This window comes from Platichthys flesus, chromosome 14 (assembly GCF_949316205.1).
Source record: "Platichthys flesus chromosome 14, fPlaFle2.1, whole genome shotgun sequence".
Classification (NCBI taxonomy): Eukaryota; Metazoa; Chordata; class Actinopteri; order Pleuronectiformes; family Pleuronectidae; genus Platichthys; species Platichthys flesus.
Genome location: NC_084958.1, coordinates 5,640,656 through 5,660,809, shown reverse-complemented (window position 1 = coordinate 5,660,809; position 20,154 = coordinate 5,640,656). Strand labels below are relative to the sequence as shown.

At 38.5% G+C, this 20,154-nt stretch overlaps 1 protein-coding gene across 3 annotated transcripts in view; it reads left to right on the top strand.

Annotated features, from left to right (window-relative positions):
- The first annotated feature begins 238 nt into the window (after positions 1-238).
- LOC133968304 (solute carrier family 12 member 7-like) overlaps positions 239-20,154 on the top strand; it is a 31,297-nt gene continuing 11,381 nt past the window's right edge. For 2 of the 3 annotated variants that reach the window (XM_062404280.1, XM_062404277.1), the window contains exons 1-8: positions 239-1,034; positions 9,746-9,837; positions 10,141-10,272; positions 16,258-16,404; positions 18,047-18,101; positions 18,774-18,904; positions 19,005-19,129; positions 19,207-19,311. In XM_062404280.1, the coding sequence (XP_062260264.1) occupies positions 914-1,034; positions 9,746-9,837; positions 10,141-10,272; positions 16,258-16,404; positions 18,047-18,101; positions 18,774-18,904; positions 19,005-19,129; positions 19,207-19,311 (908 nt within the window). In that variant the 5' untranslated portion in view covers positions 239-913. The remainder of the gene's footprint in view (positions 1,035-9,745; positions 9,838-10,140; positions 10,273-16,257; positions 16,405-18,046; positions 18,102-18,773; positions 18,905-19,004; positions 19,130-19,206; positions 19,312-20,154) is intronic. The other variant, XM_062404278.1, reaches the window with a different exon arrangement.

Below are 20,154 nucleotides of genomic sequence, written 5' to 3'. Positions count from 1 at the left end.
TGTTCATTGTTATTTAAAGCTCAGTCTTTCCCCCCAGTGACGGTCTATTGTAATCTCTACTGGTGCTCAGAACATAAAGGAAAGTAGTCTCTTAGTTTGTCAAGGTGTTTCCTTTGCTGGCACAATGCGTGTACGCATGAGGGCGTGAAGTGCCATTCTGTGCTAAACATCAGCACTTCACTGCTACGCACAATGCATTGTGGGAAAGGTAACACCCATGTTGTTGACCTGGAGCAAACCAAAGACAGAAACTAGTTCTGAAGGGAGATCAGAGAATATAACCCCAGCCCAAAATATACAAGAAAGGACTTGAACCTGGATAAATATGAGGCAGCTGATTGTTATTTTAGTCAGAGTGGATTTCATTGATCATGTGGATTCTTTTCCACATACTTCGGAGTTTGTTTTTCTACCTTTTGGCACTGCAAAGGTGTGAGTGAGAGAAGTGGGACGGCCAGGGCGGGGAGGAGCTGCAGGGCTCTTCATGTGGACTGCAGCTCTGTTCATATGGTAAATAGACGGTCACATGGGGCAATAGTCTTGAGTCAGTGGGGGGAAAAGAGAGGGAAAGGAACAAGGAGAGAAAGAGAGACAGAGAGAGATACAGGAGGACTTTGGCCTGCCCCATGTGCAGGAGGCGGCACTTTCACCCTGAGGGTACTGGATCACATTACAGAGAGAAAAGGAAACAACAGACTGGAAGTGAGTGCCATGTTGTGGTCAAGCTGAATCTTAAACTATTCCACCAGGACCCTGGTATGGCTCTATCCTCTACTTCTTCCATTTGACTCAATTCAGATACCTTTTTCCTCGTGTCTGTAGGAGTAAATGTTTAACAGCTTTCAACAGCCTCCCTGGGCAGTTGCCTCTTGAGACCTTGTCTTAATATCTGACGGGAGAGTAAAACGCCAAGATGCCCATTAATTTCACTGTAGTGCCAGTGGAGGATGAAGTGGCTGGCAGCAACATCGCAGCAGCCACTGTCAGTCTGGACAAGATCTTTCAGGAGGAAGATAATGAGGACAACTTACAAGGTAGGGCAACATTCTTCAGCTTGTTTAAAAGTCTATATCCTCGGGTAGGTTGTCCTAAAATACTTTATTCCTCCTGTTTGGAGTCATAGGTGAGCTTGATCCTATCCCAGCATGCAATGGGACAAAGTCAAGAGTTAAAACGTGGAGGTGTGATGTGTCATTGTGTAATTTCACACACAACACAAGCACGCTGACACAAATAGTTGTAAGATGCATGTTATGGCAGGCACATACTTTGCGTGAACAAACACACAATGAGTTTTTAAGCGTGTCATGGTTTTACCAGCTGAAACTTGCAGAGCAGCAGTGGAGTCAGAGACGAGGAACTGGGAGTTGTTGAAGTTAAGGCAGTGTAACTCTGAGCAGTGTAGGCTGTCTATCATAAAAGTATAAAACCTACAATGTGAAAGTCAAGATATGCCTTTTGTAATGTTCCAATTATATACTTTTTAAAGCAGATAATTTAACCCTGTAATTTGAAGTAAATACATAACACCCGAAGTAAGTGTACATTCTGCACATTGCCTTTAGAAAATTAACATACTTGATATAATCTGTCATCTGAATTTCTGCTCTCCACTTCATTTACTTGTTTGCCTCAGAAACTCATGTTAATCATTTGCAGGCCATCTTTATCTTTATCTATGCATGTCTCTGTTTTGTTTGTTGTCCGTTGAACTATAATATTCATACCGAAATCAAGACAATGAATACATTCAATGGGTTAAAATAGGTAATTATTGTTTAGGTTAAGCACCAGTAAAAAGTTGAGACCAAAGGTTGCCACTTGGTTGAGACAGACTTTGCTGAGCTAGTTTCTCTGCAAGGTGTCTGCCTTATGAATGGATTAAGCCAGTGCCTCATTTAATTATGTTGAATAACGAACTGAATTGCCAAGACACGTGTTCATAAAGAATGGGTACTTTTTATTTACAGATATGAACTGAGGGGAAATCAAAAAGTTTATTTTTAGCTGGAAGAGGCAGAGGGCAGCTCAGACACTGTAAAATGGGGATACCAGATTACATCAGAAGCATTTGATATACTTAGATTCCACTGCATTGTTAAGAAGTCAAGAATCATTATGTCAACTTAGCTTATTAACACTGAACATATGGAACATAATGCTGCCTCGTGTGGGATTGTATACATCGATGGCACCTGTTTTTCATAATGAGTCTGCTTTGTGATTACTTGAACTGCCGGTATAAAGGTGGATCAACAAAGCTCTTCTGTTCTTTGTACAGAGTTTTAAGAACAGAACAGCAAAGTGAAAATGTAGAGACGACAAATGAGAAAGGAGAATTAGTTTGGCTTGAGTTCCCTCTTTTCCTCTGTAATCTCATTTTCTCTGTGAGAGGTTTGGTAGCTTGTTAAACTTCTGCTTGTTCCCTTATTGGCAATTTCTCTCTCGACGGCCTGACTGACCTTCCCCACCGTCTTGAGGTTGCTGGTCATCAGTTCTTCCAATCCTGTTTTCAAGCCGCCCATTACATTCTCTGCCTCAAGTCTTTTTACACTTTGGCTCAAACAAACGTTACACAGACTTTGTTCTCAGGCATTGGAAGATAAAAGTCCCTGTAGTGTGCGGTTCAACCAGTTCATACATTTGCCTTCACACATGGGGCTCTTCTGTTTAATGTCTAGATGAGTTCACGTTTACAGTGCATGTGTGAAAGCACAAGCCCTATCACATAAGTATGTATATGTAGTTGAAAAATAATTGGGCTACTTCTATATGAATTAGTTTGACTTTAAGGTTTAAGTCACCATTTCCAAAGAATTGATTAATCCTACCACTCTAGTCTACTATAGAAAATACATAAAATAGGACAAATCTCACCATGTAAGTTATTTACAAGCAGAAAATCTGTATGCTTTGTGTTCAGGCAGTTTACAACCTACTGGAATATTGCAGATCAGTTGTTCAGATCAGATGCTCATTTCTAGTTATGAGACAACTCATCTCACGGGTTAGATATGTATTTTCCCTTAGAAGACAATGAAGATGATGTGAATTTATTCTAAATGTGCATACACGTGATAATTATTAATCTGACAATGTATTGTCTGGTCTTATTCTCTTTTATCTCATCTATTAGTCTATGTGCTGGATGGGTGAGGATTCAATAGTCCAGAGGTTTGCATGTAGTGTTACCTTTAGACAGAATGACATATATTAGCATTTAATATAATCTAACATTAATGCACCTAGTTAAGTCCACCTTGTAAATACCACATGGTTCTGTCTAAAGACTGAGTATCAAGTTGCAAAACACATCAGCAGCTTCATCTATGGTGTGACAGGTGTAGGTAAGCAACAGGAAACTACAGGTCATCTTTATGGCCCTCATCTGTACACCTGTCTGAATACAAGTCAGTTATTGGGTTTTTCACTAAAGCCAAAGTTCCTCAAAACACCATGTGACCCTTGTAAACGTACTGTGAGCATCGAGGATTGGAATTTTATGCTACTGCCCTTCGGCAATGTTAATTTTGTGTTTCACTGGAATGCTGTGCTCTCAGTGTGTTGGTATCTGTGATAAATCTTCAGTGCTGACTCCAGGAAATTAAGGTAAAATAAAACATTTCCCCAATATTTATAAAAGTTTAAACAGTAAAGCTCGTAAAATACTCTCAGAAGAGCAAGTCTTTGTTAATGTAAATATTTGTTTCTACCCTTTCCTAGAGCCGTCTCAGCAGAAGTAATTCTAAAAGCTATTCCTGTTAAGTACAGCAGCATTCAGAATTGTGGTGAGATGTAAAAAGGGGGCTCCACTCATTCATGGAGTAGGAGAATTTACAATGTAAACCATACAACTCCCATAATGCAACTCAATGAGATGCTTTTGTCAAACCTCGGTGGGTGTCTTTGGCTCAGGAGGCACAGCAGGTTGTCCACTAACCAAAAGTCGCCAGTTTAATCCCCGTCTCCCCATTCTGCATGCCAAAGTGTCCTTTGGCAAGAACCCAAATTGCCTCTGACGGATGTGTCTACTGTGTTAGTGATGTATGATAGAGAAAGTACTGCACACAGATGCTGTACATTGATGTGAATGTTGTTAAGTGCTTTGAGTGGTCATCAAGATATGTTATATAAATACAGACCGTTAGAACATTCCCTCCTATTGTCAAGTAGCCTACACACCTCTTTTTACACACCACTCCAACTGGTTGAAATACGAGATTTTGTAAACAAACAATAGAGAAAGCTCCTCCAGTCACAGAAGAATTATACAACTGACAGGCTGAGTAGTATTTATCAAATTAGTTTAATATTGTTAAAACATAATATCCCTAACGAAAGACTAATTAATTCACAGTGGTACCGTCCATTGGGTCATTTTTTCTGTATATACAGAACTCACAGAGCATACCGTGCTCAAAAAGAACACATTGAGGACTGCACATACTGATGGTGCAGAGTAGACAAGATGTCATCAGTATAAACAATCCTATCTCACAACCATCATTTTCCAAAGCAGTGACCTGTAAAGTCTATCATGTTTCATGCTGTCCCACTTTCCGCTTGTACTGTAATATTACTTATCAGGGTAGGTTTTATTGGTCGAGCAAGTCTTGAAAAAAGGTCTGTTTGCTAATTAAATATTTAAAGAAAGGTTTTTTCTTGAATCAACATCAAGGTGTTAGACTGTGACAGCAGCAACAAAACCACAACAATACCACCAACCTAAACCACCATATATATATTGTATCACAATAACAATTACCACATTTTCCATTGTTATCTGTATTTTCACAGTATTGTCAAAATCTGCTGTATATATTCAAAAAGTACTGATACCCTTATTCATTTTATCAAGTTTTATATTGACATCATATATTGTCAGTAAAATTGATAATGGAATTTTCATTATTCACAGAACAACAGCATTAAACATAAGCATTTGTTAGCTTTGGCTAGAGATAACTAGCAGTTATCCTGCTGTTATAGCCACCACCTGCGTGCTGCTCCGTTTGACAGTTATTTTTACAATACTCAAGAAATGCTGTGCTTGCTGCACCTGCATCTCAACAACCTGCTGACTTTGGTTAATGCTGGACTGTATCAACAAAATCATCATTGTAATTACAGTAATTCAAGATTTAATGGTAAAAGATAATTGTTGGGAAATTCCCCACAGTATACACATTGAAACCAGAAATAGTTTCATACCTAGATAGTTTGTCCCCACGACAAAAACCCTGAGGGTCTCTGCAGTTAGTTCCCCCCCCCCCCCCCCCCCCAGTATAAAGACGTCACTGTGGAAAAATAACCAGCTTATCCTTTAACGACGTGACAATGCTATAGTACTCTGGTGGGTCTATGTTAGCATACATGCCTTTAAAGTCTAGCAAAGCTTTCTTATCTTAATGTGATCAATGAGACAACCTGTAAATGTCTTGATGTGTTGTTCTTCAGTTTAGTTTCTAGATCACCGCGTCCTTTGCCCTTGACATTCAAAACGGAACACTAACAGCTAATTCACTACTGTAAAGAGGAAAAGGATGTTAATCATTAAATATAGCCTGCCAGTAGCAGCACTTCTCCCGTGATCGAGAGGAAGCTTAATAAAGTTCTGTTTAACCAATTAGTCACTCATGCAATGACATTAGACCAGTTTGACATGCTCATTTGTTTCATTGTAGTTTGCATGTTTAGGGTGAAGGATTCGCTACAGAGTGCATTGACTCTGTGGCCTTTGCCTTACTTTTATTATATCTATTGAACCCCCTACATGACGCAGGTCTCTTTAAATCTACTGAGTAGTCAAGTAGTCTTGACATTCCACATCCTACTATTACCTCAAAATGGCATCAGTCATTTTTATTTTACTTCAATACCCACAAAAAGCGTGAAGAGTCCTTTATCAATACAGTTACCATGTTTACCAACTCAACTGGTCCTCCGTGTTTAGCCAAGAGGCACAGTAGAGACAAAGAATCATTGATGACTCATATTTCTCAAGACGGAACACACCTACAGTGCTGTTCACCAGTCAGCAAGGATTTTACAGAAAAGCATCACTCTGGATTGTTAATACAGGAGGGAACTGTGACTGGTTATATACAATAAACCAAATTCATCATAGTGTTCAGTCACATACATAACTCATTTAACTCCACGCTAAATGTTTCTTACAGTGTTGTACTTGATGAACTGAACCTCAAAGACTCTGTGCTGTTATACATGATGATATATAGACCTCTGCTGGATATTGTGATAACTGCACAGGAGGCTTTTTAGAAATTTGGATTCTGTGCAAGCATATGGTAAATCTGTCAACTGCGACTGTTGCAGGACAGTTACTGAGTGTTCCTGTAATATTTGAGCTATGTGTTAATTTGTCTTTTTTGTATAGCTTTTTCTATATTTCACACTTTTTCCAAACAAAAACCAACTTCACAACTTTTGTTGGCCTCTTCTGGCAGCTTGCTTGCTATCCTTATTGCACAGCAACACTTCAATGTGTTACAGGCACCTGACTGGAAAATTTGCCTATCCTAATCTTCTTTAAGATCCTCTTGAAATTTGTTTGAAATTTATGTTACATTTGAATTAGAACCGAGCTACTGTTTAATATTGCTCTGTTGATGGTACCCATGTTTATTTCTACTGTTTCAGCAGTGTGCTCTTTGGGTATAGGTCAGGAAACAGTCAGATGTATTGGTTTGAAACTGAGAAAAAAAATCTCAGAGTAAAAAATTAAGTGTGACGTACTGCAGCTTGATAGGTCCAAAAAAAAAGGAAAAAGAAAACAGGAGTTTGTACAGATCAGGGATCACATCTTATTGTACCATTTCTCTGATACTGATCAAACTGAACTTGTTCTTTCTGACTAAGTGTACTTGAATCACGCTGTGTCACAAGCTATCTTTGAGATAATGTGTTGAGACAATATGGGTAAATAGTCAAAAATAATAAATCTATGAAACGGAGGGTTAGGGTATTTCCAGTGTTCTGCCTCTTACGTCATTCATGCTCCCAGAACAATTGAATCAGCAGCTTAGGATGGATGCATAGTGACTGCAGTATGTCCACAATTACACACTGATTACAGATCTAACACTGACCTTAACCCCTGCACACCGGGTGTCAGGGTTTCCACAAAGATCCTTTGCGTTTTTTTTAAAGCACAGGCAATCTGCCTGGAATAATCTTTCCTGCTCATCACTGCATGCCACATTTTGTTATTATCTTCTCCATGTCATGCGCATCCACAGTACACTGTTTTTCTTATGAAATGCTCTTCACTGATCGCTGAACCACTGTGAGGCCTTGCGTTCTTCAAGGCAATAAAGTTGAGCCGACAACAGTGTGATCTAGTGTGATAATATACCATATCTAATAGGATGAGACCACTGCATGACAACCGGGGGCAAGACAGACCAAGCTGAGCAGCCGTTTGAAAAGGCATGTCTTCATGTTACTCTATGATGCTTGTCTTTGTAAGATCGCACAAGAGCTGGTCTTAGTGCAAGTCTGAACTGTGGGCAGAAGCTTACTTTGTCTGCCAAAAACAGAAACTCTTGTCCCTTATTCTGTAGAGCAGTGGTTCTCAATCTTTTTTCAGTGAAGTACCCCCTTCGAAGAAAAAATTCTGCCGAGTACCCCCTAACCAGCGCAAAGTATTTTTGGTTGAAAGAAAGATGTAATGTGATTTATTAAGCCTTGTAACTAGACACATTCAAATTTAAAACTCCATCAATGTCCATAACATTGCTCATTTGTAGTGGTCTCTCTTGAACTATTACGAAATAAAAAGATATAAAATAACTAAAGACTTTTATTATTATCTCAATATAAATAAAGATTTGTGCACCTCAAAATAATTATCAACTTAAAGTGACCTCTTTTGGGATCATAATAAAGATATGTTCTCAAACTGAACTCATGAACTTAATTATAGCTAAACACTTCTTCCCAAAAAATAAATCATTAACTTAGTTTTAAATATTCATCATCTTAAAATATCTTCTTTAAGGATTGAAAAGAATACTGACAGGTAGCTTGTTTCCGTTTGCTTTGGGGAGGCTTTTCGCATCGTGTCTTGAGATGACCTGAATTCAGAAAGTTTCCTCTTAAAAAACTCAGGTGGCTTACCAACATGACTTTCATGTTTTGTCTGGAGATACCGCTGAAGATGTGGTGGCTTAATGCCACTGCTGGCTAATCTCTCCCCACAGAAAAAACATAAAGTGTAAATAACCCAATCTATGTTATTGTTAATATTATTGAAGTGTCTTTCTGTTATTTTATTGTGACATATTTGCTCGCTTTAGGGTCATACAATTTAATTTCCGCTTTTGTATTACATGCTTTTATTTTGAAAGGGTACCGGTAGAGACGCGGACTTATTGTTATGAATCATTAACTTCACAAGGGAAAACTTTTCCATTTTAGCGCCCCTCCGAAGAGGCACTAGCTCTCACGGTGTTGTTTAGAGAAGGCTCTCTGCTCTGGTTTCGCCATCTTTGGTACTTGTACCTCCGTGTTTCAGCAGCATTGCTGCTGCACTTCAACTCGACTCCATTTTTGAAGTTTTCAAGGCAGGTGATGACAGGTGATGACAGGTGGCGTGTGCCAGGTTGGGTCAAACCATCGGTATGGGGGAGACTCTGTTTTTTTAGGATAATTAAATTGAAAAGCCTACTGAATATAAAATTTAGTTCATGAACTTACACTTATATTTTATTGAATATTTGTTAAATAACAATTTTTCAAGGATTTTTGAATGGATGCTAATTTTAAATATATTTAAAAAAAATCTCAAGTACCCCCTGGAGTACCTTCAAGTACCCCCAGGGGTACGCGTACCCCAATTTGAGAATCACTGCTGTAGAGAAAGTGTTGGACCCTCTAATGCAAAAGTATTACAAGAAGTAGCTCAACAAAATATAATTTAGATTACGAGTGCAAATCCCCTGACTGTCAGGTGTTGGATGAAGGTAGTCGCATCTCATTTGACAGAACCCATAGGAATTTCAAGTGTCGGGTGTCTGACAATACCTGTTACTAAGCAAACGAAAGTCCAATCATACTGTTCTGATATTGTTGCCAATATTATTCCGATAAATTTTTACACCTTCTTGAAATCCAATATCGAAACTACTGTTTTCAATGTAATTTACAATAATCAAACATTAACTCAAAAGTCTTATTGTATTTACGCCAACATTTCTTTCTTAATGATGGTCAAATTTCAATTCATGTCTGACGAAGCTAACAAGTTAGCTCCACATTAACTTACTAACTAACTTCTTAATGTTCAGTGTCTGCTAGTGGTCATTTGCATTCAAACTGTTACATAAGTGCAGGGTAAAGACTTACACTGTAGCCAGCCACCAGGGTGCAATCAAGACACTTTGGGGAAGCTGTCATTTCGTCCGTCTTTATTTGCAGTCATTGTGATCAACTAATACTAGAGTGAGTCACTGACTCAACCCACATGGCGTTTTTATTTCGTCCAAACTATTTTGCCAACCACGAGTTTGATAAAAGTACAGAATAGTGTCGTAGGAGTTAGAAAGTCTTTAGTCTCTAGGGCTAGTACTATAGCACCAATACAGTACACCTAGTGCTGCTACAGCTGTTAGCATACAACACAAGAACAGAATCTAGTGATCCTGCTGCATGTTCTCTTCATGTTACTCTTCTCAGTAATAAATGTGTCTTACAGTGTGGACATTTCTTTTGTGTATTTTCCTAGGAGATGACAACCAGAGAGAATCCAGTCCATTCATCAGTTCAGACAACGATGGAGAAACCTATTATGACGGCAAGAACATGGCCCTGTTTGAGGTAAGAAAATAATACAAGTTTCACCAACTGTAAATTGTACATAAATATTTAACATTTGATGCATGAATGCAAAATTATCCACTAGACTGATATATATTAAAAGTAAATTCATGTTGTATATAATGTATTTATTAAAAGGTTTACAAAGGTATACAAAGGTTTTTGTTCTAGGGAGGATATGTAAATCACCAAACAGTGATATACCTTTTTAGTAGAGAACACAAAACCAATTCTGGTAACATAAGAAACTTAAGAAGTAGGAATTGAAAAGTTTTTTTTCCATTTTTCTTTGCTTCTTTGCAGGAGGAAATGGACAGCAACCCGATGGTGTCGTCTCTGCTCAGCAAGCTGGCCATCTACACCAACCTGACCCAGGGTGTTCGAGAGCATGAGGAGGCAGAGAACGAGGATGGGGTCAGGAGGGTCACTGTCGTGGTAAAAATGAATTATTTTGTGAACCAGTTGAATGTTTTACGATGATTATACAAATGCAGTGTAAAGCCTAAGTTATCTTTTGTAGGGTTTGTTAGCTTTGAGTGTTAAGAGCTTGGTGTGATTTAAAAATAATTCCTGCAGGTTTTACGTGTTTGTACAGCTGTTCATTTGTCAGATAGACTATAGCGAGGCCCCTCACACTCACTCAAAAAATATTTAAATATATTAGGTCTCGTTTCCTCTTAACATAGCAATACCCAGGGGTGGGGAACCTCCGGCCATTTCGAGCCAACATGTGAGTCAATTCATAAATACAAAAAACAACTCAGAAATACAAAGAAATTCTCATTACAGCATTTTTTTCACAATGAACAACTCAAAATTGTTGAGGAACATATTCCTATGGATAGTCTCTTCCAGCTGGCGTATGTCAAGACAAGTGAAGCAGATGCATAATGTCACAAGTGTTAGAGAAACGGGACAAATTATTATGTTTCTTATGGAAGGAAAATGGTAAATGGTTTTACCATGGTAAAAGACATGTCAGTGAGCCTAGTTTGTGTAGACGCGGTGGCAGTGATGAAAGAGGCTAATTTCAAGCGTCATGCAGCCCGAACAAGACCACATTCTGACCGAGAGAACGCTACATAGGCAGGTTTTGTGGCGAGCGAGCTGATAACTCCGAAGCTGAGACGTCATTCAGGGGCAGAATCTGTGAAGGAGCCTTGTTGTTGCTGTGGAGCAACTAGAACCAGCCAAAATGAAATTGTGCATTTTGTGCAAACACTGTGCATTTCCCTACTCTCCAAGAACAAAAGCCTGCTATGACAAATGAATACGCTGGTGAGCTTGCAAAACTCCTTCAGGCATTTGGCGAGAGGTTTCAGGACATGAAAAGTAAACAAAAGGAACTGTGTCAAGCCGTTTAATGTGGAACCAGCTGAAGTGCACGACAACCTAAAACACATAGTCATTTAGCTGCAAAATAGCGACTAGCTCAAACCTTAGGTACAACAACCACCCTCTGCTGAAGTTTTATAAACAGTGTGGGCATGCTGTGAGGTTTTTCCGTTATGAGGAGACATGCACTGAAGTTTTCATCTTTGTTTGTGCCACCTTACTGCTGTGAGCCGTTCTTTCCAATTTGGATTTTTGCAAAGACTTTGTTCCGCTTAATTCTGAACGACCTTAACCTGGAGAGCCAGCTGCGAGTAGCATCAGCACCACTACCATCTGACATCTGACAACTCACCATAGATAAGCAATTCTGATCCCCATCCTTTAAGCTGCTTTTGCCCAACTGATTCTTTACAAATTAAATAGTTAAACCACATTTGAAAATAAAATGTATTAATAATCTCAGGAATGTGTCGTAGCAGGAATTATTTAGATTTTTGGAAATTTTGCAAGCTTTTAATACAGTTAAAGTAGAATTGGACAAGATACCATACACAAACTCACAACTTTCAAACCAGCCATAAAGTTTTTTCAAACCTCCACTAGATTAACCTTATAAAATTCTTCGTATTGATTTACCTACTACAAACTAATTTCATAATTTTCACAGTGCAATGTTCCAATGAATGTTTTACTGTTGTTTTGCAGCTAAGCTCTAAACTTGTAAACTGTGACCAAGCTGATTGAAGCGGATACTTTTCAAATACTTTGAGACACAAAGTGAGAGACAAGACATTATGACCTTTTAAAATAATTCCATATTACATCACTTGAGCGTCATGTGACACAACTGTGGATCTTTCAGAAAGCAGCGTGGGCAGCCGATTAAAAAAAACGACTCACCGAACAAATGCAGAACACATTAGCAGCTAAACCGAACTCTAAAAAACGAATTAATGACACGTTGTTCTCTGTGGCGCCAATATAACAGCAACATTTCTCACAGATGACATTTATAAATATTATTTCTTTGAAAGTACCTTGATAACTGTAGTTTTTAACAACCTTTGAACAAAGTCACAAGATCATCTGTTGATCGTGGTGTAAATAGATGGCCTGGCATGGAAAAAAGGAAAACTGAAATCTCAACTATTAGACTTGTTATATTCTCTTAAGCTCACAGTTCCTTTGCTCAAATTCAAAGTGCAGCTGTGAACCTGAGAGATGTATGTAGCAGAGGCCGTCTCCTTCACCAGTTTGCCTTCTCATGCTCAGTGGTTGGCTAGATTGAAAGACAAGGATTTAGTTTGGCCAGCGAACGTCCCCTAAGACTCAGAGATCCAGACACTGAGACGTGTGTGAGATCCTGGAGGAGGAGAGAGTTTGAGCGCCAGGTGGAGGCGGAGAGTGGAGGTGGTTCCTGGCGCAGGGGATCTCAGGCAGGTTGACAGGGTCAGAAAGTGTGACACTGACGCACAGTGAGAAATTAGTGTATTTGTGTTAATGTGTATGAAGGACTTTGGTTCTTCGGTTGACTTCAATTTCTTTATTACAGTCTGGAATCATATGTGTTACACACCCAAAAATGAACAGTTAAAAACACAACCATCTTCATTTTTACAACATTTCAATAACAACATCCCACTGTTCAATAGTAAGTTTGTTTCAGCATACACATACAGTCTATACAGTGTTTCTCTGTTTCTTAAGATAAGTACCGCACCTCCCCCCTTTACAATGAGGAGGCATGCTGATGAGTAATATTTTTAACCTTGTAAAATAATACAAAATTATATTTCTTTAAACAAGTCTTTAAAGTGAATTATTGTAACTGAACACACTGATTTTATAAAATCAGCAGGAAATAAGAAGATCAATGTCAGTGCGCTACATTTGCAGAGTATATAATGTTCAAGTAATTACTAGAAAGCTTTTATATATCATTAGTGTCGATTTCGCCTTATCAAGTCTTTATGTTAAGCTAAGCTAACTTGCTATTTGTAGCTTATGCGCCAGTAGTAACATCATTGTTGCAATATTATAAAGTTCAACAACAACAACAACAATGTTGGCCAGTGCAAAATCCCATAGTAAATAAAACAATTTTTTACACTCTAGTAATAATATGATTAGGGAAAAAATACATTGAAGACCATGTTTAAATGTAACTTGTTTGTACTGCTCTGCTCTTATGCATATTTTACTGCCACAACTCGCAGGTTTGTTTATGCCATTGAAAAGCGGTGTACACTAAATAAGACTGTTTTAAATCCAGTCTGTGAAAATGCCTGTGAATATAAACATGTCCTTAAATATTTGTAAAAACAATAAGGAGACTAAGCACCAGAGAGAGAATTCTGAGACATGCTGCCCTCTCTCCTCTTGCCTTTTTGCCATTTGACTCACTGTCAACTCCACAAGTACAATGCCCAAAATGCATGATTGGCAAATTCACAATATTCTGGTCTATATAGTGATAAGTGAACGATTTTATGCTCAGCCATAGTCTCCCACTTAAGAAAAATCAATTGTCCATATTGATGACCCCTGTGCACCACAAAATGCTGAACTGGCAGGGCAGTAGCTTGGTAACTTACATACTTCCAGCAGCTATATGGCAAATATGAGTTTCCAATAAAGCACCTGATGCCGTTCATTGTGAAGCCCTATTATATAATGCAGAGCATAATGGAATCCATCTCTCTCGGACTGAAGGACACTTAAATCCAACCACCCCTAGAACATTTGAACTACTCTGATGTTAGCCACAGACTGTCCTGGTGGTGGAAACTGAGTCAGGCTTTAAATGTCACTGAGAACATGCTGCTGCTACAACAAACAATTCCCTTCACAGTCATTTTTTTGGGAGTGAACAACCAGAGTCTATGGGTAAAAGACAGTAGGAGCTTGGACTGTGGCTCTGTGTAGAAGCATTGATGATGTTTCACTAATACCGCCCCCCCGGAACGATAGCTCTGCTTTTTTTTTTTTCTTTAAGAGTGCACAGTGATATCTTGAGACTGAAAAGAGCACAGACAGGCAGTTCAGTGAGAGTGAGGGGGAGTAACGCTGAGGAAAGTGGAGAGAGAAGAGAGTAGCAAAAAGGGAGAAGATGTGGGAGATTTGGAGATCCACATCAGTGGAGTGCAGCGGAGGTTTTTGTATATAGAAAAAATGGTACGTACACTCTGGTTTTACAATTGGGACGCTTTATGTAATGTGATGCAATAATACTGATACTTTCCTTTTAGTTAATATTTTACCTGAGCGATGTAAAGATGACATTGTGGGTGTATTTGTGGTGCCTTTTTTTTTCAAAAAGAGTCTTAAGATATTCAGGGGAAAGTAACATGTTCTCATTTAATGTAAGTACATGACATCCTCTACCAATATTGTGAGAAAATCCCTTGTCTCAAATCACTTATGGTCAAATTATTTACTGTATATTAATATTTACCCCAGGAGTGAAATTAAAAGTTGTAGACAGGACAGTTGGAATCTCCTGACATACAGTTTGTCTCAAGTGTCATGTAAGCAATTTTTGATTAATTTCACTTTTAATTATAAAATCACTAAAATAAATCAAATTGAAAATACTAAATAATTGTTACTAGTCTTGATTAGTCAAAGGTTCAGTGTGGACGATTAAGGTGTTAGGGATCTATCAGCAGTAACTCAGTATCAAAGAATCTTAGTGATGTTTTCACGGATGTGTGATCATCTAAATTGAATGAATTGTTGTTTTCTTTACCCTAGAGTGGGGCCTTTATATTAAATTACTTTATCATCAGGAGAGGGTCCTCTCTATAGGAAGGCTGTTGTTGTTGTTTTTTTACAAAAGTCTAAACTTGACAAACCAATTTTTTTGAGTTTTATGACAACTGGAGGCTTCCACAGATACTTTTCCATGCTTGGAACGGGAGGGTGAGGTGAGGGGTGTTCTGCTGCAGCATGCAAATCCACTGACATGTATTTCAGTCTGTACGGTAACACAATGTATGACAACCCACAATTTGAAGTTCTGACTGAACAGGTCATGAAAACGTGACATTAAATTACATAACTCAAGCCAACTTGCTAAATAAGAGCCCTCCAAAATAAACACAAGAGCTTGTAAAAATGTATTGATTTGAAAAGCTAATTTGTGGTGCTATTAGTACAATTAAAAAAGTTCAGCCTGTGTCTATATCGCTCCCTATGTTTTAGATAATAATAAATATATGAATATAACTTAGGCCTCTATGTAATAAATATCATGGATACGTGATTAGGAAAATATATCATCATAAATTGTTTCCACTTGCTGTGGAAGTGTTTGCTCCTTGAAAATTCTGTTTAAGTGACGGGGAACACCCATTCTCATTAAGTCAATGAGTCCAGAACAGTCCGAGTTAAATCAAGTGGGTGTGTTTTCCTCACGGAGTTTCAGCAGAGGCACTGCAACACAAATGGAGAATTTACTGAAAGGATCAATCAATCAATCAATCAATTAATAATATATATGTATAGCCCATATTCACAAACCCCAATTTGACACTAAGGGCGTAACATCCTCTGCCCTCGACAAGGATTTTTTTGTATTTGATCAGCTGCCACTGCCAAAGCCCCATGTAAACTTTGGGTTACACCTTTGCGCTAAACAAGTTTGCAATCCCCTAAAGGCCAGTATTTACAGGTGTGAACTATTTGAAGTAATATGTTTTAATAACATTCTTTATTGGGCTGACTGAGTTGTTGTTGTCCTTACCATCTACCTTGTGGTTCAGTGCACACTGTAGCCATACCATGCTTGTTTTGGATCTAACAGGGAACATTAAGGAGTGTCATCTTCCTTCAGCCCAAATTAATTTATTCATGCTTTGATCTTACCTATTCAGTATGGGCTCATAGCTAAAATGTCATAGTTCAGGTCAACATGCATAAAAATCCTCATAATGGTTTATGATGGGATGAGTTAGGACACAGAGGATAGTGTAGTTGATGATATTTTGGGCTGTCATTGAAAACCTCTCTTCCTCTTACCCCCTGCCGTTTCCACCCCTTTTCCCTCCCATTTATGTGCATATGTGTGTGTTTATTCACCCTCAGGTCCCCCAAATGGGAACCTTCATCGGAGTTTACCTGCCCTGCATGCAGAACATCCTGGGTGTCATTCTCTTTCTGCGTCTAACCTGGATCGTTGGGACAGCGGGAATCCTGGGCTCCTTCGCCATCGTCTCCATGTGCTGCATCTGTGTGAGTCATTTAAAACAAATCCAACAACTAAAGATCCTGACTTCCTGATAATTAGAAATAAATGTTGTCTAAAAAGAGCTGTAGAAATTAATGATAATGCGAAAGAGGAATGTTTGTTGAATGACAAAAAAAACGAGTCCCTCTTGGCTATTCTGTATCATCCTATAACTGCTTGAATGGAACAATGACATGTCTAAGGTTGAGTCTGCGATTTACGACATAAAAAGAAAAGAAAACCGGAGGCCACTCAGTGCTCCCCCCTCTGAAGCTGTGGTCGGTGGTGATTAACATCATTAATCTCCATGCCTGAGCTCAGGGGAGAGTCCCTAAAACTAGCAAAAAAGTATTGACTTATATTACCACCCTGATCATACGTCAGTAGCTCCAGATGGCTAAACAGAGAGCTGACTGTTTGAAAAGTTCGGACTTAAATGCTCAGCACTCATGTGATGTGATGTGAGCAATCTGCACACAACACCCTCTCACAATATACAGATGGGTGACAAATTCAAGGAAAGCCCAACCTAAAGTGTCTCAGTAAGGTGTGGAGCCATTATCAGACCAGCTAAACTGCACCGTGACATTGATTCTATAAGACTCTGAACTCAGGGGGGCTGATCGCAGCCCGTTCGAAAGATATTTTCTTTATTTGGTGATGATGTCGGTAGAGAGCGCATCGCTATCACATCTATTATGTCAGTGGAAAATCCCCCTCAGGTGTACAATTGGGACTTTGAAGGTCACAGCATAAAATAAAATCATTCAGTGACCCCCTAGGGTGTTGGGCCTTGCGTCTGGGTAGAGACCACTCCCATCAGGATAGAAATGTTTCACCACAGGATTAAGGCAATCACCCGGAATGATTTGGTGTTGATTTGCAGAGACCCCTCACTCAATTGGTACAGCAGGACACAAAACATGGCAGCAAGAAGCCATGTTTACCCTGACTGTGAGCCAGCAGATATACCATTAGAAGGGACCACTTTGAAGGACGTGGTCTATTTTATGTTTTTTCTTTTATCGTTGAATAAAATCTTGACTGTCCCAAGATTAATTCTTTAATATTTGAGTTTCTTTTTTGTACTTAAGATTGCCTCGCGGACTGGAATTGCAAATTGTTTCCCCCCCTGGTTTAAAAAGAGGACTTTCTGCACTTGGGAATGACTGAATAGGAATGACTGAGCGGATTGCCATGGGTTGATGATTTGTGACTGTACTTGTATTTCTTTCATGTACAAAACAATTACATATAGCATTCGCTTACAATGACATGCTTGGGTCACAGGTTCTCTTCTAGCATTTGTCTTTTCTACATGTTCATGCATTGGTTTTAAGCTGTTTACAGTTTAACAATACAACAAAGTTGTGGCTCTTTTGTTCGATAATAAAAAGGAACTAAATCTTTGGTATCTTGTATTAACAAGTTTAATGATTGATTCAAAGATTTCATTATATGATAAAAACTGAATATACCCAGCCCTACACAGTGATGGGTGATAACATTACCCTTGATAAGCAAAATCCAATAACACAGGTTATAGATATAGTATTAATTTTGCACTTGCAATAATCCAACACAGCCACCGCTTTTCATCTTGTTTGGTTCTTGTTCTCAACATTTATCCTCCTTCTCTCCTTGCAGACATTGCTCACAGCAATATCAATGAGTGCCATAGCAACCAATGGAGTTGTCCCAGGTACATGAAAGGAAATGTTGCATTTGTGATTCTACTTTTAATTTCCACTTTAAATATGTAAATGCAATGATTTGGAATTACATCTGCAGTTTAGACAGAGACAATCACATCTTAATTTGAAACGCTAGAATTTTAAAGATCTGGAAATGTTATTCAGACTGATTAACAACCTCAACACCATTTACGTTGGTGGATTATGGTGATTGTATTATGACAAATCAAAGCCAGCAAAATTGTATTAATAACTATAGTTACCCTGTACTATTATTTTGTTTACAATCATCCTTTCTGTGGTGGACAAAATGAAAGAAAATGTTGAAATGCTTTGTTTACATTTCTGTGATTTCCTAGGATATTTTCAAAAATGATTAAGATATATAAATATATATATAATTCTGCCATAATGAATCGAGGAATGTGTGTAATGTTCTAATGCAATACGCACTGAAAGTACAAACTAATTAATTATATCTATATAAGATCCCAGAAATTGTCTGTAGTTCCAGTGTTGTGTAGAACAGTGTCCCTCCACTTGAATTCATAGATAAATCTCAGGGGGAAATAACAAACTGAGCTTTAAAGAAGGTTAAATCAATTAAAGAAATAAGTTAAAGTTTAAAATTGAAGAATGACTTTGGTAACAATCTAACTGGTGATTATTTTTCTCTTAAGCTGGTGGCTCGTACTACATGATCTCCAGATCTTTGGGTCCTGAGTTTGGAGGAGCAGTGGGACTCTGTTTCTATCTGGGCACCACCTTCGCTGGATCCATGTACATACTGGGCACCATAGAGATTCTGCTGGTATGTTTCCACCACTTGCGATACAAGAGGATATTAGCTGTTACCCCTGATGCACAGATTTATATTATTTACTCTCTCCCTCCTTTCTCCCCACTGCCAGACGTACATCATTCCAACAGCAACAGTATTTAAAGAAGGGGAAGACGCAGCAATGCTCAATAACATGCGTGTGTACGGCACATGCTGCTTGCTCCTAATGGCACTGGTTGTGTTTGTAGGAGTGAAGTAAGTTTACACATACACACACACCACACATACACACAAATGCCAGGACACAAACTCATATGTGTTCCCCTCTGCAGGTATGTGAACAAACTGGCTCTGGTGTTTTTGGCGTGTGTGATTCTCTCCATCATGGCCACTTATGCAGGAGTCATCAAGACGCTCATCGAACCACCTGAGTTTAGGTGAGTTACATTAAAGTAAAATAACACTTTTTCATGGTCACATTTTTTTTTTACATTTTCTTATCAACAAAATGCCAAATCAAACACATCCATTGCCAAAGGTTAGGGCACATTTATTCCTACTTGCTGCCCAGAGATCAAAGATACAAACACTAGGGCAGTGTTGTTTGGCCTTTATCCAGCAGAATCAGTGTCTGTTTTTAAAGGGAGAGCCTGACATGGCGGTACAGATGCTGTTGTGTTACTTGTTGCACTTCTGATTTCTACACGTGGCGTGCTATTAAGGTTCCACACTCCGGCGCCACTATGCTGGCTTTGTGTTCTGCATTCTAAACCTACAAAACTGGCATAATGAGGAGTCTTCTTTAGGGCAAAATTGTGAAATAAAATGGCAACTGACCTAGTTTGTAATTTCAATAACTAGCCCTCTACATCCAAAATGCTGATACAAAACTATCAGGTTGCACAGTTTATCAGCTCTCTAAGCAATATTTGACAAGAAAGTGATAAAAGACAGTGATACATATTTTTACAAAAATTATAAATAGGTTCTTCTTTAACCAATACTCCACCCTTCCATCACGTTTCAAGAAAATCAGTTCAGAAGTTTTCGTCCAATCCTGCAAAAATACAGCATTGAAGTAATTTTTGATTATCAGTAAATCAGCAACATGTCTATTCCGAACAAGTTTTATAATTATGATTAAACAGCTAAATTTATCACATTCACTCTTTACAGTTGATTTAGATTAAAGATAACATTTAGGGACAAGTCAAGACATTTGAACTAGTTTCCATGCTTGTCAGGGTATCCCACCAACCCAACTGCTGCACCCATAATAC